At 39.1% G+C, this 23,119-nt stretch overlaps 1 protein-coding gene across 3 annotated transcripts; it reads right to left on the bottom strand.

Moving 5' to 3' along the window:
• Window positions 1-1,523: 1,523 nt before the first annotated feature.
• Window positions 1,524-20,891, bottom strand: GDAP1 (ganglioside induced differentiation associated protein 1). 3 transcript variants are annotated; one of them, XM_029923464.1, is made up of 6 exons: window positions 20,726-20,891; window positions 19,852-20,044; window positions 8,967-9,140; window positions 7,673-7,767; window positions 5,645-5,759; window positions 1,524-4,664 (listed from the first exon to the last, which is right to left on the bottom strand). In XM_029923464.1, the coding sequence occupies exons 1-6, from the start codon at window positions 20,840-20,842 to the stop codon at window positions 4,282-4,284; spliced, it is 1,077 nt and encodes a 358-aa protein (XP_029779324.1). In that variant the 5' UTR covers window positions 20,843-20,891; the 3' UTR covers window positions 1,524-4,281. The 3 variants fall into 3 exon arrangements, with proteins under 3 accessions (XP_029779324.1, XP_029779325.1, XP_029779327.1); XM_029923465.1 differs by having other exon boundaries at window positions 19,997-20,044; window positions 20,726-20,765; XM_029923467.1 differs by lacking the exons at window positions 19,852-20,044; window positions 20,726-20,891 and adding an exon at window positions 17,373-17,467.
• Between the last annotated feature and the right edge of the window lie 2,228 nt (window positions 20,892-23,119).

The raw sequence follows: 23,119 nt of genomic DNA, 5'->3' as shown, positions 1-23,119 counted from the left end.
GAATATTTCTGTTAGCATGGAAACCTGACCCTTTGCATTACATTTCATTAACATCTTTATTTTTCATCCATACTATTGCTTTCTCTTAATAAGGGAATTTAAAGACAGCACCTTGTGATCAAGAAGCCAAAGTATAAATAATGAATATAGTGAAATGCTGAAGAAAAAATTCTAACCTTCTCAAAAGGGCTTTATGATGAGGTTCTCTGGATGAGATACACCACCTACTGGAATCAGAGTAGATCAGGGCCCATCAAAAGTAGGTTTTGTCTCCAGCTTCACATGGCCTGTCATATACTTCAAAGCCTGCTCGACCCTGCTGCTTTGTGACCCATATGTCAGTCCTTCCCTCTCTCCTAAGACAAAATCCAGGGCTCAACTCAAAGGCAAGTAATCTAAGATAGTGCTTTCATCAATGCACTGCCCTTCTACTCCATGAAGCGAGTTCTTTCTCCATTTTCACAATGGCATACACATTTATCCTCACTCTGGAAGTTATACTTCCTTACTTGGTTTGGAACCTAATAAAACCTAGTAAAACACAAGTGTGATACATTAGAAAATCAAAACATTCTGATGTATACATGAAGAATAACAATTTAAATGAGCCAAATATTTGGCATAAACAATATGAAGGTTGTGACTCAGTACTAATTCATTCGTTGCATTAACTTGACTTTTGTCCATACCATGGTGTTTTTTCCTTTCCTGAGCATACCACATCAGTTGCTTTCCATGGGTATTCAGTATTGTTGCTTTTTGATTTACTAGCAGACTTAGGGAAAATAAAGTCAATCAGGTTCTCATTTGCTTTGTCAGTGCAAAACAAAAGTAGTATTCAGTTTCTTTTGATGATTAGAATAGTGGTAAGCTTCACAAGGCTAAAACTATGGATGGTAACTTGAATACCCATAATCCATAACTCACTAAGAGAGTTCTGACAAAAATATACATAAATATCACAAAAGCAATCTTGCAACCTAGAAAAATATAACAAAACTATTTTGAAAAAGCAATATTCTCTTGGTATTTGTCACTTTCATACATGTCCCATTAAGTTGCTGCAAAAGAACCTCTTTAATGATCAGCAGCAATGTCATTCTTTAAGCTGACATTCATTTTAATGATAATAGTGTGTGTGTTTAAAAAAATCATGAGTCAGTAATTGTTACAAGGAAAATATGCCATCTTGTAGCTAAATATATTGAAACCTAATTTCTGCTTATCTTACTCCTTCCACTTACCACAGTAGACTTTGATTTTAAATGAAAACAAACTGGAAGAGGTGAGCTTGTTGTTTGAGAGAGTGAGCAACCGTGGCGGGGGGGGGGGGTGCAGACAGAGAGGGGAACAGAAGACCCGAAGTGGGCTCCATCCTGACAGCAGACAGCCCAGCGCAGGGCTCGAAACCACAAACCCTGAGGTCAGGACCTGGGCCACAGTTAGACACTCAGCCAACTGAGCCACCCAGGTGCCCCAATAAATCTGTTTTCTTAAAAAAGATGACAAAATTGGTACTTGAATAGTTCATTTTGATTATCCAATTACTTTTATTGATCTTACAAGTAGAATAGTATCTTGATCTACTACATTAAACAACACCAAAATATCTACAACTCTGGTGTCAATATCAATAATGACTAAAAATCAAGCAAGCATTTACAACTCTCTGCAATTAAGGAAAACAGATTCAAAAGGCATATAATTGCAATAACAATAAAATAGTATTTATGTATTAAGACATACACAGACAACTTAAATTTAGTTCCTCAGACCTTTTTATAATTATGATATATATACAAACTTTAGAAACTGAGGAGCACACTGGCCAGTCAGTCACCACTGATCTTGAAACAAAATAGATAAAAGTGTTTATTTTGCTAATAGTGTATGTTTAGCTCTTTAGTTTGACATTGTGTGATACTGTTATCCCTTTTAAAGCATTAGAAATCAATATTACATGTGCCTCAAGCTTTTTTACAGATGAATAATCTGATGGAGATGCCCTCATTTCAGAAACTAAGGTCATTAATGTTTATTGTCACTTGAGCCATTTTAGAAGGCCTGCCGAACCTAGTGAATGCCCAATCTCAGACTACTGTGTGAACAGCGACATCTAGTGGTCATTATGTCCCCAAACATAAATCTAAACCCATGGGTATGCATGAAACACGTGAAATCACCACGATGCATCTTTAATATTGACAGCAATTTCCAATGAAACTATCAGAAAATTACACTTCCCAGTAGATTTTCTCTGATTCAGTAAATTTAAGGAATAGCCAGCACTGGGCTTCTAATCTTTATTCTTAATCAACAACCTTTACATAGATACATACCCTTTGTAGATTTTTATAAAAATCCAATTTTATTTTCTTCATGTCTGAATTCTTCTCACAGGGTGATATAAAGATCTCTGAAACACTATAAACTACTGAATAATCAGTTTTGTGGCTCTTTTATGAACATAGGGATTGGAATGTCCCGGCAACAAACAAATCCAACTACTCTCTCTGACGGTGCACAGGAGCGGCAATATTAAGATATTATAAAAGCTGCCAGTCTGCACTGGGATGTTAATTTTTGTAAACAAGGAATATCCATTTCATCAAGGTTTTCTGAAAACAACTGATTCATGAAATGGAATTATAGACTCATGTTACCATCAAAAGTCACTGTTTCCTAAGTCTGACTGTTTCCTATTAATAAAAATGTCAGTACATTCTTTGGCTATTTTGCATAGCCAGCCTGAGGCAGTCCAAGCAAGATTTTGTTTTTTGCTGGAACCTTAGCTCATCATTCCTTATACATACTTCCTGCTGGTGACCTAAAACTGTCCCCCGAACTACTTTCAGGCCAATGCTGGGGAAACTATATCTTCCTGTCACCAGGAAGAACTTTTCCTGAGCATCAACTGAATAATGTAGTTCCATCGGTGATCATGGGACACATCGGGATTATCCCGTCCAGATGGACTGAGGGGCCCCCTGAAAGGCCTAGACACACATGAAAAACACAAGTGGACATCACTAGCGACTTATTTCATTTCCCCAAAATTAATTTGCATGGGCTAAGACTAGACCTTTCTCCTTCTCTTTAACCTTTTAAGGCCATGTTAGTAACAATAAACAGAGGCAAGGCCTAGGCAACAGTTTAATACACCAGCCTCTTCAAAATCAGAATGAGCATATCTAGTGCTCCCAGATCACTTAAACACCTACTACCTAGCCACATGCCATGTTAGGGGTCGGCTGGGACCTTCACCTGACCCCCGCCTGTGTGCTAAAGGGGCTGTGGAAGCCAAGAAGCCCAGTGACTGGACTCAGCAGCCCATAGGAGTGACATGTCTCAGGCAGCATCCAACTGGAGAACCACGAGGAAAAGGAAAGAACCATTTTATATCACTTAAGATTAGCATGTTAATGCTCAGCAGAAATGTTCCAGTGGGCATGCCACACCCAAGTACGTAAGCAGTTACTCTTATTAAAACAATGAGTGTGATTCATATGCATTTAAAGTTAATATTAAGGTCAGAGGAGGAGCTCTGAGTGTACAGCCCGGGATGTTCTCCAGTCCACTCCCCCAGTAACTCCGAGTCCTTGTCCCAAGTTCCTCAATTACAGGAGGATGTGTGGGCAATGGCTGCAAGTAGCCAAATGTAATGTTTACTAAGAGGACAGGCAGCCATGAGGTGTGTCGGAGACACCTGGAAGTTGCCTTCTACAACTCCTCCCTATCCAGACTCCATTTCCCTCTTTTCCCTCTCCCTGTTCCCTTTGTGTCTCGTAGTTCTGCCTGAAGCCAACAGTGAGCATGCGAAGCGCTGCTGCACCCTGCTGCAGTCCAAACTGGCTGTGAAACAAAGGGGGTCTCGGGATTCCAGCCGACAGTGCTGCTGACTACTCAACCCTTAGCACCTCCAGAGACTCTCAGATGAACACCTCTGGGCAGTCACAGGCTATTGCTGTCTGCTTAGAGTAAGAACATTCTCCCCCAAAATAATTCAGAACTTGAACTAATGTTTTGAGTTAAAGGTCTGATTCTCTATCAGCATTCGTACATTTTAGGGATGGATTAGTTCAGGTTTGCAAATAAGTGATCTCAAAGTTACCAGCCCACAAAAACATTTTCATTATCTCCTTTCCCCAGCTACACTATCCAAAGAGTAAAGTAAATGATGCTTTTTACTAATTGCCCAGGCTCATTCTCCACTGGGCCTGGAAGTGGACAAGGGTCTAGTTGAATAGTTGGATGAGGTGCCACCGTGAGATCCCTACAAACCTAGAAATAATTCGGTCTGGGTCTCAGTGCTAAGATCATGCTGCCAAGTCTCTTTCTGAAAAGCATAAAAGCAAAATATCCCATTCCTGCAAGCAAACCAACCACAAGGGTGGTGCCAAGAACTTTTGGGGCCCTTTTCTTGGCCACCCGGAATGCTGTTGGCAGCACTGCAGAGATTAATATATTGTTGACATGTCCTAAAACCTTGTTAAATGTTTTTCTCTTCAAGACACGTTCGTAATAGGTTTCCAAGTTTGGTCGCTTTCCATTTCCCCAGTTTCTCCTCGCAAACCCCAGGAACTTCAGCCGATGCAATGTGACAGCGAGCGAGACGTCTGCCAGGGTGAAGGATTCTCCGCAGAGCCAGGGCTGGCGGCCCTCTTCTAATCAGAGAAAGGGACATGGAGAGTCAGGGGCAAGCGCAGTACAGAGAGACTCTGGCTGGCATCTTTTGTCTCGGGCGAGTGTGGGTACGGCAAAAGATGAAGGCCATGGTACGACTTCTTGACAATCAAACTCAGCAAGTAATTGTGCCCTAAAACAAAGTCCATGCCAATGTATCCCACGCTAAGAGAGATTTGTTTGGTATCTGTCGGGCACCTACAGCCCTGGGTCAAATGGGAGCCACTTGAGTTCAAAGCCTTCCGTTTTGAAAAGGATTCTGAGGAGTTGAGACTCCAACCCAGAGAGGTCAACAGATCTTTCCTCCTGGTTTAGGAAAACAGCAGGTAAGCTTTAGAAAAACCCAAAAATTGGGCCTGAAATGTCACTCAAGTGATCACTACTCCTAGTTACTTATATAAAGCAGAAGTTCCTACTGTGAAGCAAGTTTCACGTAACACGGTCTTCAGCTTTGTTGCCAATTAGAAAGGCACAAGTGGCCCGGGGGCACGCGCCTGGGCAATGGCTTGGCGGGGCAGAGAGGCTCACAGGTGCAATGCCCGGAGGCTCCCCAGCCAGCCTGCAGGCACACCTAGACAAGAAGTACTCTCCCTGCCTCGGGAGAAAGCTGGAGGGACCATTCAAGCAATCACTCGAGTTATTCAACCAAATGAACTACTATGTTTACAAATGTGTGAAATGGGCTAAGTAGGAATCTCTTAACCATAACTTTAAATTGTGCAGAAAAATCCTCCACCCGTCACATTTCACAAAGACACAGACTGCGATACCATCAGATGCCTGGGTTTTGCTGACTTCAGTAGTATGGTTGCCATGATAATTTAAACTGCCCATGAATAAAAATAATAAAAGACAGATTACAGGATGTTTTTGGTAAAATCTAAGAATATACCCATAAATAGCCTCGTGTCTGGCAAAAGAGAAAAAAAAAAACAAAACCTAAACACAAATGAGAACCTACCTGGGGTTTCTTCATTTCTTCTTTGCAACTCAGTTTCAACCTGATCCAAGACTTTCTCCAATTCATCAAGAATTTTCTTCAAATATTTGACATTGTCATGGTCAAGAAGTTTTGACTAATTAGCAAAAATAACAAAAGAGGTTATGTATGCCTGCAAAAAAACAATCAATATAGAGCAAAGCAGATATGAACTCTTCTACAGCTGGAGCCTATTTATTCAAGACAATGAGAAGATACAGAACAGCATGAGAGCAAAGGCAAACTGGAGGGAAAATACTCTGGCTGGGTGAATACTCCCCCGGCCAGACCCAAAGTTCGTTGGAAAGTCCTGTGGAACCAGGGACCAAAAATGGCACAGAAATGAGGGGCACAAAGGGCCTCCTCTCAACCCCAACTAATGAACAGAACTTGAGCAGCTTCCTTGGAAGGAAGGACTGAAGGGTCAGGCATGAAGAAGAAATCTGAATGCAGAGAGTTAAAGAAGAGTGGAAAGCAAGGGGTGCTGTGTGTGAAGGCATTTCTTTTGAGAAGCTCACTTAGCAAAGGTAAGATGATGGAAGATGGGAAGTTGAGGATGTCTGCTACATTTTTAATGTGGGAGAAGCATGCGTGTGTTCTTGGGCTGTGAGGAAAGAATCACCAGAGAGGGAAAGGCTGGCTATAACTGATGAAGCAAAGCCCAGGGCCTCCTTAGGAGGCACACAAGTCAAAATGGATTAAAGACTTAGAAAAACTAGGAAATGTAGGTGATGAGCTCCTTGACATAGGTCTTGACAATAATTTTATGACACCAAAATCAAAAGCCACAACAACAAAAGTAAACAGTCTAACTAAAAAGTTTCTGCACAACAGAGGAAACCATCAATAAAATGAAAATGCAGCCTATTAAACAGGAGAAAACACTTGCAAATTACATATATGATAAGGGCTAACATCCAAAATATATAAAGAATTCCTACAACACAATAACAACAACAAAAAAAGTCTGATTTTAAAATGTGCAGAGGATTTGGACATTTTTCCAAAGAAGACATACAGATGGCCAACAGGTACATGAAAAGATGCTCAACATCACTAATTATAAGGGAAATGCAAATCAAAACCACAAGATATCAGCTCATACCCATCAGAATGGCTATTATCAAAAAGAGAAGGAATAAGTGGTGGGAATGTAAACTGGTATAGTCATTATGGGAAACTATATAGAGTTTCCTCCAAAAGTTAAAAACAGAACCACCATGTGAGCCAGCAATTCTACTTCTGGGTATTTATCCAAAGAAAATGAAAACACTAACTTGAAAAAATATATACACCCCTATGTTCACTGCAGCTTCATTAACAATTATCCAAGATATAGAAATAACCTGTGTCCGCCATGGATGAATGAATAGATGTGGGATATACACACAATGGGATATTATTCAAGTATTAAAAAAAAGGAAGTTTTGCCATTTTCAACAACATAAATGGACCTCAAGGGCATTATGCTAAGTAAAATAGGTCAGAGTAACACAAGTACTATAGCATCTCTCTTATATGTGGCATCTAAAAACAACAACCACAAAACAAAACACCAAACTCACAGATACAGAGAACAGATTGATGGTTGTGAGAAGTGGGGATTAAATGAGGAAGAAATGGGTGAAAGATAAAAAGGAAAAATATGAAAGGAGGGAGGGACTATATATAGAATAAACTTGCCAATTGCTTTATTAGTATTAAGAAAAAAAGTCAAAGGTCTAGCTAGGCAGAATACCTGAAATGACAGATTCCAAGTATATATTATGAACTTGCTTTTATATTTTATAACTTTGCTTGGCAACCAGCATGAGCAACTGTCAGTCGGTTTGAATATCAAATCTAATAAAGAAAAACTCTTTCTAAAAGCAGAGCGTAGGTCAAAGGTAACATGCACTGGTGACTTGCAATATTTAAGTGAGGATGTTCTAGAAATAGTGCTACTTTACAAAAAGTAGAACATTTAACACAAACAGTGGATGTCAACTGAGGACAGCCTGGCTCACTTACTTTAAGTCGCTTCTGTTTTGCGATGTATGCCTCTTGTAAATCTGGGTTTTCTTCAGCAAGTTTTTTCAGTTCAGATTCTGTGTTACCAATTTGGCCTGAGAATAAAATCATTTTTGAAACAGGAAATTATTTCCTCCCTTCTATACAACAAACAAGGAGAAACTGGGAAACTCCACGGTAAGAACATGAGCTCTGGGATTCACCCCCTTCCTCTGCCCTGGGCTTACCCTCTCTGTGCCTCAGTTTTCTCAAATGCAAGACGGAACTATCAGAGTATCTGCTACATTGGCTAAGGATTAAATGTGAGACACCCAGGAAAGCTGCTAGAGCAAGGCCAGCACATTACAAGTGCTCGGTTCTTGCTCTATTTTTCAATACCTTTCAAGTTTTCTATAATGGACTTCTATATGAAGGGAAGGCAACAGTCTTACTTTGAAAAAAAATGAGCTCTCAGTGATGGAATTATAGTCAGAGCACTTGTTTCAAATCATATAATGAGTACTTATGAAGAGGAGGAGGAGGAACAAGAAGGTAAGGTGGGGAGAGGAAAAGGAGAGAGGGGGAGGAAGAGGAGGAAGGTGGAAAAGTACAAAAGGAAAGAAAAGTAACATTAAGAGAATTATAAAGGTGAGATGTGGTGTAATGGAAAGAACACAGTTTCTGGAATTAGGTGATCTGCATGAGTGTTTCTGGTCACTCAGTTAGGCCCCCAGAGCCTGACCACAGCCACCTCCCCTGACTTTCCTATCCCAGTCACACGTGCCATGGAGCTCATCTCCTTCTTCACATCCCACACACTGCCCGTTCTCTGTCCTCAGACAAGGAGAGAGCTAGAGATCACAACTCCATAAATCCCGAATCACTGAAGTTAGAGGTAGAGTAATGGTACACAGCCAGCAGTCCAACTCCCTCACATAATGAAACAAGAACTAAGGACAAGAAATGTGAACTCAGTTCCCCTTACTCCCCACAGTTTCCAGATTTCATGATTCTTAGTCCATATGTCTGTGAGAACAGGTTATGTTATGGTCTTTTCCACAGGCTTCTTCTCTGAGTTTTATCCAAGCTTGGCCCTCAAGGCCAAGAGCTGGAAGATCAGCTCCTATAGATAATAAATGTCCAGCTGAATACCTGACACACATATTAATCTAGTCCATGGATCAATATGTAATATGAACATCCTTGCAGCAAACTCAACAGCCCTGTCCCCAGGTCTTCATGAGATGTGCCAGTCTCAAAAATGAATTAAAAGAAACTCGAGATAGAATTCCAAGTCTTTAAGATCATTACATACTGCGAATCCTTGTGGTTGCATAAGCTGGGATCATGGAGTCCACAGTTAGTTCAGGATGTAAAATGCAGCCATGTGTATAGGCATCCATTGGCAATGAATCAAGCAGTTCTCGATAATGTTGTACTCGTGGGTAATACATGCTTCCTTTATCAGGCATTAACCTGGGTGTTTTTTCTAAAAATATATATATATACAAACATTGAAGAAAAAGTTACAAATGAGATGTTACATCCAAAAGCAAAATCAAAAACCCAAACCCCCTCATCAATGTTTTCAATATTATATCAAGGCATTTAAAAGATGGTATCTCCCCCAGCCAGATATTCAAAATTTGAAATGGACAGATGTCCCAGGCTAGATCCCAAACCATGATCACCCTGAAATTCTCCCACTTCTCTACCTTACAAATTGCTACTCAACCCTCAAGATCCAGTTATTTATGCCAACTCCTCTGTGGAACATTCCCTAACTGCCTACAACTACCAATATCTGACTGGGTCAATGTACCTCCTCTGTACATGCAAAATACCTTGTACATATGCCATCATAGGCCTATTGCCTTAGTTATTTGTTTGTACCTTTTTGCCCCATGAGTTTCTTTAGGGCAGGGAGCCTATGACTCAGGGTCTATCATAGTGTCCATTACACATTAGGCCATTGATAGAGGTTGGTTAGGTGAATGAAAGATCATTATGGAAAGATAATCAGGGACCTAGTTTCCAAGGAAAACTACCAAGAGTGACCCTACTGATGCTACATGATTGTTAACTGACAATCTTCACAGAATTTACCATGAATTTCTAGTATTTTATGTCTGGAAAGTGGGTTCTACATGAATCCACATTTGCTGGTTAAACTCTAACTCTAGACAACTTGAGGGCAGGGACCAGTACTATTCTCTATTGAGTCCCCAGGGCCTAATACAAAGTCTGGCTCATAGTAGGTGTTCAGTAAACTTCAACTAATGAACATATTCCCAAATTTCTAGTTGTTAGAGAGTTTGAGCTGGAGAAGCTCTGCAGCAATTAAGTGTCCCTTCAGAATCACTTCCTATTTCTGACCCTCAAGCAGCCCCTGAAAAATGCCAACAAGCTTATTCCAACAAGTGAAAAGAATAGTCTCAATTTTATTCATTTACTTCTTAGCTTGGGTTGTTTAATTTAGAATCCTTTTAAGCACCCCATACTCATTCCTAAGCGTTGACGATTCAGAATTGGTTGCAGAGCATTTCAGACAAGATCTCATAATGCCGTAATCCAAGTGGAGCAAGCTTTTTAAGCCAGTAGACTATTTCTGACTCTCTAAGAAAAAATAAGATGGATTACTCCTCAAACCAGTCGACAAGTATCTAATTCCCTGCTGGGAAGTCCAAGTCTGAAGTCTACACTGGAATAACCGAGAATGAAGTGTCAGCCACATACTAGCTTGTCAACAGTGAATTTACCCAACTACAGCATACTTATTTGCTGACCTTTAAGGATCTCAGTTTATCACTAGGATCCCAACCAATGAACAGTAGAAATCTCTATGAGGACAACAGACTGGAGTCCTTCTCAGGTCCTTGAAATTCTACAGAGTTCTTAACCTGATGTCCTCGAGTGCATATAGGAGATAGGATTGCAAAGGAAATGGATTATATTGAAATATATTATTTTTAAATTATAAAATATTAATATTGGTGCCTTTTATTAATACATTAACAAGATCTAGAAGCAGATGAATAACTACTCATAAGGTAAGAATAACTACATAATTTCAAAGTAATTATGAACATAAATTATTTTTAAGATATCTACAATAACTTGATATGCTACGAACATTCATGTGATTTCTATTGGTAACAAAGTCACAGGCATTCCTGATATTGCTGTGGTTTATCCCTACATTAGAAATGAAAGGAAATAATGTTTCTGTTGGAAATTAGTGAAAATAAAGGTCTAATAATTTTTCTCCTCCAGGATCTCAAATTTCCTGAATTCTATTCGTAGACCACAAGGGCAACAGTTCTCAAAGTATGGTCTTAGAATCCCTGGGCTTCCCCAAGACACACTCGGGGGTCCACAAAGTCAAAGCTACTTTCATAGTAAAAATACAATGTTAATTGCTTTTTCACTCTTATTATCTCTCAAGGATACAGCAGAATTTTCCAGAGTTTTTCAGGACATGTGATGGCTCCATCACTCTGACAGTTAATGACACATGGGCTTCTATCTTTGCGTGTTTTAAGTTTTTCTGTTTTAATTTCTAATTGGTAAATATTGATAGATACAGCCCACAGAAAAAAAAGCTCTCCAGTGTTCTCAATACCTTTTATGTTAAAGGGGCCTAGAAACCAAAAAGTTTAAGAACCACTGCTGTGGGAGTCCAAAAACCTCGTTAATAACCAAAACTGGTACAGCATTTAAAAATGCGTACAAGTGGTTAAATTTACAGCCACTGGCTCAGGCTACTCTCTGGTGCCAGGTCTGGGGCTTGTCTTCAGAAGAGCATACCACTTCCTTCTGGGAAAGTGAATGAAAGCAGGAAAAGTATTGTCTAGTAATTGCTTTCTGGGGAAGTTCCATCTGGCTAAGCCTGAGTTCTTCAAAGGAAGACAAACATTTAAATCCATGAAAATAATTTTCTTCTACTCAGGGCACTGTTACGATATAACTATCTCTTACAACACTTTGTCAGACCGTAAGGTATCCACTGAACCAAAGTGCTCATCCAGCCTCACTGTCTCTCTCCCAGGACCTCCACAGCAACACCTGCCATGTGCTGTCATTGTCCTCAACACCACAGCCCGACAGTGTCCACTCCCTCTGGAAACAGAGGTGTTCAAAAAGCAACTGGAATTTCCTGTGAATTATACAGATCTTCCCTCTCTCATTCTATTTTACTTTCCAATCCTTCCACAAAGCATTTTTGTTAAAACACTACAAAAGAAGGAGAAAAGCAAAGGGGGCACCTGGCTGGCTTGGTTAGAGCCATGCAACTCTTGCTCTCTGGGTCATGAGTTCAAGCCCCACATTGGGCGTAAAGATTACTAAACACACACACAAGCTGTTCTTGGTATTCTACCTCAGTCAGGAGTGAAAAAGCAACAGAAGGCCTGAAGGGGCAGGGCAGGGAATCAGGGGACTTTTAAGAAGCAGGCATTGAAAAGAGTTTCCAGCATTAGGGAATAGGGTTGAAACCAGGATTAGTGACTAACCTGGAAGAATAAATAAGAATAAATGAATAAATTGGCAGAAGACCTGGCTTCCTAGAAGATCTGAGTAGGGGACAAGGCAGGTCTTGTATTGCACCTAAATTTTGGCAGCAAGTTAGAAACAGACTGATAGACACAAAGCAGAAAGATGAGATAATGAGAGAAAACATAGTGGGGTTTTTTTGTTTGTTTTTGGTTTTGGGGTTTTTTTTTTTTTAATGTTTTTTAACTTTATTTTTGAGAGACAGAGAGAGACAGCATGAGCAGGGGAGGGTCAGAGAGAGGGAGACACAGAATCCAAAATAGGCTCCAGGCTCTGAGCTAGCTGTCAGCACAGAGCTTGATGCAGGGCTCGAACCCACAAATCATGAGATCATGACCTGAGCTTAACCGATGGAGCCACCCAGGCACCCCAAAATAGTTTTTTTTAATGAGAAAGAAGAGACACAACAAAAGCTATTTAACAAGGACAAATAGCTCCCCACATCCTCAAGTCCCTATACGCCTTGTAGAATAACCATGGCCCTGAGCCATTAAAAAAAAATTACATTGTTTACATTATATTACATTGTTTACCCAACAGCAAAAAAATTAAAAGAATTTAGAGCCTTACAGGCTAAGCGTCCATTATTTGACTATTGAAGAAGGCATAATTATGACTTGTTTTCAAGAAAGACTTCCCCCTATGTCTATGTGAATAACTTTCAGTTCTTCCTTACTATTAAAAAAGTTTTTTAATGTTTTATTTATTTTTGATACAGAGAGAGATAGAACATGAGAGGGGAAGGGGCAGAGAGAGAAGGACACAGAACCGGAAGCAGGCTCCAGGCTCTGAGCTAGCTATCAGCACAGAGCCTGAAGCGGGGCTCGAACCCACAAACGTGAGATCTGACCTGAGCCAAAGTCGGAGGCTTAACTGACTGAGCCACACAGGCGCCCCAGTTCTTCCTTACTATTATTAGTTCAATGAAAACAGACCTCATTTCTATTTTTATCCCTTTGCCAATTTTTTTTATTTTACTTATTAGATCACTTAGTGATGACATCGGTATATAAGATAGTAAGCAACATGTGGTTGAATAAAATTGTACCTTTCAACCAGTCAAACACCAGGCTATTAAAAAATATAATAACAATGGTAAATAAGTTATAACCTGAGGCAAAAGTTATGGTTACAATTTGACTACAATTCAAAGCTGTCATGACTTTGGAATAAGGACAATCAAATCTAAACACAAGAAAAAAAACACATAATGTCAAATTATAAAGGTTTCATTATATGCAGTCATGATTTGCTGAGACAGAGACAAATGTATATAGCATCATTTTCAATAAGTTTTATACCTTAAATGTTTACTCTTTATTGGTATTATTTTAATGCTTTTAACAGAAACATTTGTAATTGGGGACAAAACACCAAACACCTTTACTAGACAATTTGTCCCAATTCTTGTTTATACATAACATAGACCTAGAGCCTCTGCATTTAAAACATTTTTTTATTTTTGAGACAGGAGAAACAGCACAAGCAGGGTAGGGGCAGAGAGAGAGGGAGACAGAATCAGAAGCAGGCTCCAGGCTCTGAGCTATCAGCACAGGGCCCAATGCGGGGCTCGAACTCACAAGCTGTGAGATCATGGCCTGAGCTGAAGTTGGATGCTTAACCAACTGAGCCACCCAGGTGCCCTGACCCTCTGCATTTTAACACCCCTGCTTCTCCACTGAAATTGGACAAATCAAAGAGTGAAAAAACTATTACTTTTTAAAGCCACTTTCACTGGAACAATCATGAGTTTTAAAAGGTTCATTTTCCTTTCCTTACCACATATCATATTTTCCCCACACTCGGTTGTGGGAAGCTGCAAAGATTCAGCTGCTCGGCAGTTAACTGGCAGGAAATGTTAACTCCCTGAGGGGAGTTACCTGAATTACAAATATAGGCAGGGAAGCAAAAAGAACAAAGATCAACCGCCTACAGGCAGGGTGGTGTAGGCCATCAGGCGCTGTGCTAAAAACTTTAGTTTGGTTCCTCCTTTACCTAGCTTTAATCAAATGACTCTGTATCCTAGCAACCAACCTAGGTCAGCTGCTTTGCTTCCCGCCCCGTACTTTATTTAAGGTGTGGATTTTTTCTCAATAATAAGAGAGGCTTGAACAGAAACACTTGTCTTGCCTTCACTCTCCGTGCTCCCTGCTCCCCAATTCTCTCTCCCTCCCTCAGGAACCTGCGACCATTGACGGCCCTGGAAACAGACACTCAGTTAGAACCTTTGTGCTAATCTACAATATCAGTAGATGTGCTAAAAGACATAAAAAGTAATTCAACTATATATGAGAGGCTTTTATTAATATACAAAATTGGAATAATTGGAAAACTTAAATGAATAACTTTTAATGTAACAGTGACTTCAGAATTAATGTTCGTTTTAAAAATCTGAGTTGATATTCAATAGATATTGACAAAAATTTTACAAAATATATTTCCTAATGAGACTTACATATAATATTTTAATATCATACCAGAATACTTTATTTCCAAACTAAATTTCATTTCATAAGAAAAAAGATGTATATATAGACCTAAGGCATTGTATATGATCTTCAGAGAACTGTTATATATTAAATTACCAAATTTCAACATCACCATATGAGATCTTTGATTCCAAGTTACCACTGAGTCATTTGGCAATAAAAAATAGTAATGTTCTAGTATTCTGTAGTTATTTCATACTCATTTTTTCAAATTATCTAAAGGCTAAGTTAAATTCACTGAACAAGGTTATGAACAGCATTAAGAAATACCTAGATTTTAAAATCTATATTATTAGTGCATATATTCAACTGTTATGTCCACTGTTCCTGAGTTTCCCTAGTTTGCTTAATATCACGCCTGACCTAGTTTAATCAATTTCATGCTTTAATATATCTACTCTTTTATACATGCACAAATTGAAAAAGGTGTCATGTAAATGAAAAAAAATAGCCTGTAAAACTGAGTAGTAATAACACCACATGTATGTAGTAAAGACAGGTTTGGTATTATTTTCAAGTTTACAGAATGAAACTATCTTTGGGGCACCTGGATGGCTCACTCCGTTAAGCGGCACACTTCCGCTCAGGTCATGATCTAGACCTTGTGAGTTCGAACCCCACGTTGGGCTCTGTGCTGACACCTCAGAGCCTGAAACCTGCTTCAGGTTCTGTGTCTCCTTCTCTCTCTGCCCCTCCACTGCTCATGCTGTTTCTTTGTTTCTCAAAAGTAAATAAACGTTTAAAAAATTAAGAAAAAAAGAATGAAACTATCTTTATCTTTAAAGATTAGTAAGATTCTAATGATTAGGGATCTTTGAAATATTCCAGGTCCTTGCACCCATTAACACCCAAAAAATAGCTACTAAAAGAATAAGGAGATTATTCTTTGCCAGCCTTTGGTTGAACAACCATAACTGAATACTTCTAAATTCTTCCTTTAACCCAAGTTCTTACCTCAAGAATATCATGGATATCTACATCTATAGCTTCTTTCAAAAAAAGAAAAATAGCCATCATCCAATTTAGATATTAACTATTTTTAGGCTAAGACTTGAAAAGGATTACCTTGGCTACCAAATTTCTCCCCTAATACTACCAGCTATCTAATGGACTTATCTCAAAAGCATGAGGATGTAAATACTGATTATATACAAATGTTGAGAAATGTCTACAGGTAAGTTATTTTTAGGACAATTTTTAGCTGGTAAGCAAATAAGGGATGACAACAGCAAAGGAAATAACAGCTGACTATATTCTTTAGGTAAATAAAACAGCATGAGCAGTGGAGGGGCAGAGAGATAAGGAGACACAGATACTTAAAGTCTCCTCTTATAACCATGGGCAACTATACATCTCATGAAGTCAATGCACTTATTATTCTAAGTTGTAAATGTTCTTTTAAGTTCCACTCATAATTAAACAAATGTTAACATCCTGACCAGTTCACAATTAGCCATGTTCTAGACAGAACATATACTTTTAAAACAACTTCATATCATACCAGCCTTTGATTTTATTATTAGCTTTAATTATTGATAAGCTAGATCGTCCATCCTTCATGCAGCTGATTTTTAAAAATAAAATTTACATACTGCATTTAGCCATGTTAACCTTTATCCTAGTTATTTTTCCATTTTATTGTTCCATGACAAACATTTCACAAGCTAGTCATTAACCCAGCTTTTGTCATCCCTTATTTCTACAATGTCTTATGCAAGTCATTTAATAGAATTATTAGGCTCAAGTCAGGGAACAGAAACCTATGAGGACACCAGTAGAGATCCCTGTCCAGGCTGACATCTATTTTGAAAAGTTCATTCATTTTAATCATTCAAAAGTACTCATTAAGCTCCTATTAAAGAGCTTATATGAAGCACTATATGAAGAAGTAGGGATACAGCTGTTAATCAGACAGACACTGCCTCTGACCTTATGGTGTTAACAGTGGTCTATAAGTAATTGAAATAAACGTAATAAGGTTATATAGAATAAATCTTTAGCTAAATGGGCAACCATGTTAAGACATTTATAAATATTCTTCAATATGGTGGTTTGAAATGTGCATCACTTTTATCCAGCCATATTTGGCCCTTCATTCCACAAGGGTATCTTAGGAAGTAACCTCAAATGTTCTACTTAAATCAAGATACATTATATCTAGAACCATGCCCAGTCCACAACAGATTCGAATTCTTTTTGGATGTTAAAGCCATTCTTCAGTAATGTAAAACTTGAGCTGGTTCCTTTTAACTAAGACACTCAAAAGTTACGTATGTGTATAGATATATATAAAATTATATGTGGGTATATATAAGTAATTTATAGTGCTGCATAAAGCTTAAGCAATTACTTAACACACAGTAATTTGCATTAGTGCTTCTCAAACTCTAAAGTGTATCATTTGAGGATCTGGTTAAAATGCAAATTCTGACTCGAGATCTGCAGCGGAGTCCAGGATTCTGCATTTCTAACCAGTTCCCAGGTGATATCAATGCTGCTGGTCAATGCAACACACTTTAAGTAGCAAGGATTACTAGAATTCACGTTACCCCATCCTTGACAATTAAGATAGTAACATCTGTCTTATGTCGTTCATTTCCTAATATCCATAAGTTCTTAATGACAAATATAAGTTATGTTAATGATAATTGGGATAACACACATGTTTTTTATTTTAATACCTTGGGATAAACTTCATCTGTAGACCAGCTTTCACTTGGGGTGTCTGGGTGAATCAGTCAGTCGGGCATCTGACTCCTGGTTTCGGCTCAGGTCATGATTTCAGGGTTCATAAGATCTGTGCTGAGCACAGAGCTTGTTTAGGATTCTCTCTCTCCCCTTCTCTCTGCCCCTCTGCCATTCTCTCTCTCTCTCTCTCTCTCTCTCTCTCTCTCCCTCTCTCTCACAATAAATAAATATTTTTAAAAAGAAATAAATAGGCTAGCCTTCATTTATATAACTGTTTTCCTGCTGTCTTCTTATCTACCATGGGTTTTGGGTCCCTTAATCTTCTTTTAACCCTTCCCAATGGAGTGACTACTCTCCTGGGAAAGAGAAAAGAGTGAAATAAGAATTTGTTGGACTTGCTTTATCTTTGCAGTTGATAAAATGATATCACCTAATCCAAGAGGACAAACAGAGAAGTCAAGTCACCAAGGATATGCAACAAGTTAGCAACAACTTCAGACTAAGAGCTAGGATTCTTGATTATTTATTCTATTGGTATAGCCAGAGTTAAAGTCCTTAGTTCCATATTTTCATCTTAACATTTAGCCCACAGTGTCTTCTCCTCTGGGCCCATAAGTAGTAAGAATAATTTAATATTTCCCTTCTTTGAAAAGGACTAGAATGTATTTCAGTTTTGTTTTTATATAATCAAGATAAAAGAAAAAGCCTAAGGAACACTTTAAGAAAGCCTATCTCTTTAAGATTTTTTATTATTTAAAACAGAATTATTATACATTGATTTTGCTTTATTCACATCATAACCACTTCTCCCAAGAAATACCAATTACTTAGCAGACCTGTCCATTTCCAAAAAGCTCAAGGTTCAGAAAAATTGTCTTAAATCAATTCACCACCATTTTCAGTACATCCCCAGCATACAGACATAAAGAATAGAAAGTAATTGTAAAAGAGAAACAGTTCATTAAACCCTTTGGTTTAGGGGTGCCTAGGTGACTCAATCAGTTAAGTGTCTGACTCTTGGTTTCAGCTCAGGTCATAATTTTACAGTTCAAGAGTTTGGGCCTGTGTTGGGCTCTGTGCTGACAGCATGGAGCCTGCTTGGGATTCTGTCTCCCTCTCTCCCTGCTCCTCTGCTACTCTCTCTCTCTCTCTCTCAAAAATAAACAAATTAACATTTTTTTTAATCTTAAAAAGAAAACAAACAACTCTTTGGTTTACACCAATGGCCACTTCTAATTAAAACCTCCAATCAGAAGCCTAGGAAACCAAACACTTGGAATAAGAATAGGGGCAGTCCATTGTCAATCTAATTCCCTGGGGTTCCCTCTATGCACTTATGGGTCCCATACCTATTTTCCTTCTAGTGCCTCACTTTTCTAGCCTAGTAATTTCCTTTCTCAGCTTCCAGTAATATGGGGTTATATTCTGGTTTTATCCTGCCCAGTTAACATCAACGTAACTAGTGGCAGATGAAAGGTAACTGGATCTCATGTAGCTTCTTTTTCAGAAGAGTACTCAGCTGAAAGCTTGGAGCCTTCTGTTCTCTCAGTTACGCCAGTGATCAGCTGTACGATCTTTGGCAAATACTGAAGATACAGTTCATCTCAAAGCATCGTCATTAGGAGCAAGCAAGGTGATATGCAAGTGGCAATGACTACGGGAGATAGCTGGTATAATATGAAGGTCTGGATGGGAGAGACTTGAATCCCAGCCCCACTCTGCCATAAAATAGCTGTGTTACCTTAGGCAACCCCTCTGTTTCTCTTTCCCATATACAGTGGGAATAACTAGCCCATCATGCCTGTCTCAGATGAGTTCTTTTGAAGATTAAATACAACAGAAATTATAAAATGCCTAACATAAGCCAGGGCATCGATAAATGATTATTACTTAAAAGCACTATACAAAATTAAGTCTTAAAAATTCCTCACAAAAGATATAAAACCCAAACTATAGAGAAGTAACAGGGCAAAGATCTCCACATATAACAACATCCTATTCTCCCTTACCTAAGTTTGATTCCTCTCTTTTCCCTCCTATTGTTTTTAAGGTGGAATTATTTAGTAGCCTAGATAAAGCTGATTTTCATAATGTACATTTTAAATCATTATGAACTTTTACATTGAGGCTAAAACTTCATCATTACAAACCACACACCTACAGAGGTTTTTGCCAATGAATTTAGAAGGAAAGTTCCAATATTAAAAGGTGTAGTTTACATAAAATCTTTTAAATGGCGTAACACTGACATAAAATTTATGGTATTGACCTATTTTATATTTGTGTGCTTATGGAAATGGAAAAGGTTTTTAGCATGAAACCATCATCATAAAACCAAAAAAGAAGGAAGAGGAAAAGGAAGGAAGGGAGGGAGGGAGGGAGGCAGGAAAGGAGGGAGGGAGGGAGAGGGGTGGGACATACATATTTGTGTTGAAAGTAAATCCAAGAAATCACAAATAGCCTTAACATTACCATCCAGGAAAGTCTGTTCAAGATAATCAATGATCTGAGTGGCCTCACAAATAATGTTTTCCCCGTGGATAAGGACAGGCACTTCTCCAGTTGAGTTCAAACGCATAAACCAAGGCTCATTGTGCTCACTCAGGGGCAGACTTACATCATGTTCCTCGCACTTCAATGCCTTTTCAGCAATTACCAAGCGCACCTGAAAGATTTCACACTGGTTACTACAATACATGTAGGCTTTCAATTAAATGACATCCCTGGATACCATTAAGCAGACTTTCTGTGCTTCCCTAAGTTAATGTTCTCAAAATTCTTGTTAACTATTCGTAGTCTGGGAATTAACAAGTGAGATATATTCTAGCATCTTATATAAATTAGAAAAGATAATAAAATAATGAAAATAATTCCGGCCCTATTTATTTCCACCGTAACCCTCCATCACCACTACTTTCTTTGAGTCCTAAAACCAGACAAAAATCTGATATATAGATGTGCTAAGCCTTGTTGACGAGAGCAATGCGTACAAGAGAGTAAAAGAAGGAACTGTAAATTATGTGGTTGCATGAAGGAGCTTCTCTCTGCCTCACTCCCCTACGCCCAGTGGGCAAGGCCTCCGGCCTAAATACCTAAAGTGATGCTTTTTTTGTCGCATTTCAAGAGTTGCAAAGCCTGAGTCATACTCTTTCCATCCCAGACTGATCCTCTGTGTCCCGCCCCCCAATCCCCAAGGCGCATCCCTGCCCTCAGGAAGCGCCAGCCCGGGTTGGGGCTTTGGAGGCCTCCGGTAGACGCGCCGCAGTACCCGGGAGAGCCCTGAGGGAGCTGTCCCGGTGCTGAAACCCGATCCGCGCCGCCCGCCCCAGCAGAGGCCTGTAATTACCTTTTGAGAGCTGAAAGAATGTGTCCAGTGGTACAGAATGAGCCTAACCTCCGCGTCTGACTTGCCTTCCGCCATCAACGGCGCACCCCCTCTCTGCTCGTCCTGCTTCCGAGCCATTTTGGGGTGCGCGAGTACAGTCGGGCCTCGCCCGTCAGCCTTTATTTCTCCCACCCACACTGCCCCGCAAAGCGTCGTTGGTTTTTCCGCGTTGCTGCCCGGATCCGGGAAAGACGAGGTCGCACGGACGAACAGACCACTGGGAAGTGTAGTTTCACGGGCAAGAAAGCTGCAGCGCCGCTGCTGCAGAGATGCGGGCGTGTCTACGCGCCAGAAAGTTTCTGGAGTGTGGAAGTCACGTGGAAGGCGCAAGGGGATGTGGTTAGGAGAAATAATCTAAAATCAGAGTCCCTGAATACTAACGTTAGTAATGAATAATGTTGACTGCAGATTACTCATTGGTTTGGTGGGGTGGAGTAGAAGTTGCTCACGTATAAAAGCAGCAACTTTCCAGGATACTTACTTAGGTTTCCTCTTGGAGGATTTGTGCCCTAAGCGGAAAGGAAGTTCTGGTTAACAAAACAGGATGAGGATCCCTGAGTTTTTACTAGAAGATGGTCTTAGGGAGCCACGCAAAATAGTAATAATAAATGATAATAGATCTCATAACCAATGGTGAATTTTAAAAAGGCTAGTTGTTAAACACAGAATTTTTAGAGCAGAACTACCTGGGTTCATGCCCTGGTTTTTAAAGTGGAGGTAATAATTCTATTTCCCCCATAAGATTATCCTGACAATGAAATAAGCAAAAATAATGTTAAACACTCAAAATAGCCTGGCATGATGTAGACATTCAATATTATTCCCAAGTTTGGTTGCTTTATAATATCCTCTTCATAGCCATAGTCAGAATCATAATCTTATGCTAGTCATTATTTATGCCTCTTAAAATTTGCATAATATTAAATTAATAAAAATTCTCCATTAGCAAAATTGTATTAATATGACCATAAAATGAATGCTTGTATAACTCATTCAGTAAATACTTTCTGAACATCTACTACTTTCCAAGCAATGCGCTAGGCAGGCTCTGGGAATACAAAGACCCAGCACTCAAGAAATGTCTGGTGACAGAGACACAAAATAAATAGACAACACAATAGAGATGAGAACTGCCAGCCTTAGAACTCAAGCTTCTATGAGAAAAGAGAGGCAAGTATGCAACTCAGGGCAGGAAAGAAGAGACAAAATCCAGTAAGGTCCTTCCTCTCCTTTACAACACTTCATTGTTCTCTATAATTCTTTTATAATTTTTAAAGATTTTAAAGTGTCTTTATGGATATAAGCTATAGGTTAACAAGTTAATTAATATGTTAATTCAATATGCTACCACAAAAATGACACTTACCAAACTTTTTATCAGTTCACTCTTCATAGTGGAAGAGGAAAAAATAAGACTTTGAAATCAGACAGAGTAGGGCTTACATTCTGGCTCCATGCCTAACTGGGCCTCTCCTGAGACTTCACTTTGTCATGTATAAGATATGCTACAGAAAAATATATGGCTGCTGTGGGAATTCAGTAAGAGAATGACATAAAGCACTTAGGATATTGCCTAGAGTATAGCAGTTGATGAAAATCTATGTGGAAACCTCCTCCCTGACATTAAGAGGACATAATATTATGCTTTCAAAATTTTCACAATGACCTATATAATCCTCCATTCCCATTCCTCTTCAGAAAAACTTCCTTTTAAATTCTTCAACTTCAGATTCCAGCAAATACCACACAGTTACCTTTTGTTAATTAATTCAATCACCTCACTATCTGAATAGACTCCACACTCTTGGCAGGTCATCTGTCACTTGCTGCTGAAAGCACTCTCACAATAAATCCCAGGCCTGTCAAACACTGAATACTTTCTCTATGATATCCTCCACAAAGCCATATAACAAACACTGAATGAACTGATTGATTACCATGTGGGTGTTTAATATTAAACATTCATAGATGTCTTTGGGAGTACAAATGTGTACACAGCGTTTGAAGGGAACTTTATCCAGATGCATCAAAAACCTTGAAAATGGGCATAACTTTTAACCTAGCTATTCTTCTATTTTCAGTTTAAGGAAATAACTTTTAGCAAATCCCAGCAGATGGCCCTAAAATTCTATTTTCTCTTTCATCAATGTTGATAGAAATTTTAGCTAAGCTCATGGCTGCTGAGAATAAAGACTGCATTTCGCAGGCTCCATTGCAACTAAATGTGGTTTATGACTACATTCTAATAAATGGGATGTAATGGACACCCCACAGGGAAAGTTATGGGAAGCTTCCTTAAGAAAACTGTTAGCCCTGTGCCTCTTCCTCTTTATCTCATCCTGCTTCTGGGAGGGT

Source organism: Suricata suricatta, chromosome 15 (genome assembly GCF_006229205.1).
Source record: "Suricata suricatta isolate VVHF042 chromosome 15, meerkat_22Aug2017_6uvM2_HiC, whole genome shotgun sequence".
Taxonomy (NCBI): Eukaryota; Metazoa; Chordata; class Mammalia; order Carnivora; family Herpestidae; genus Suricata; species Suricata suricatta.
This window is presented reverse-complemented; position numbering and strand designations above follow the sequence as displayed.

Coding starts and splice junctions, on each gene's coding strand:
- GDAP1 (XM_029923464.1), bottom strand. CDS start 20,842: ATGGCTCGGAAGCAGGACGAGCAGAGAGGGGGTGCGCCGTTGATGGCG. Junction 5,760..7,672: donor CAAAACAGAAGCGACTTAAA/GTAAGTGAGCCA, acceptor TTTGCTAATTAG/TCAAAACTTCTTGACCATGA. Junction 4,665..5,644: donor AAGAAATGAAGAAACCCCAG/GTAGGTTCTCAT, acceptor TTCTCTGATTAG/AAGAGGGCCGCCAGCCCTGG.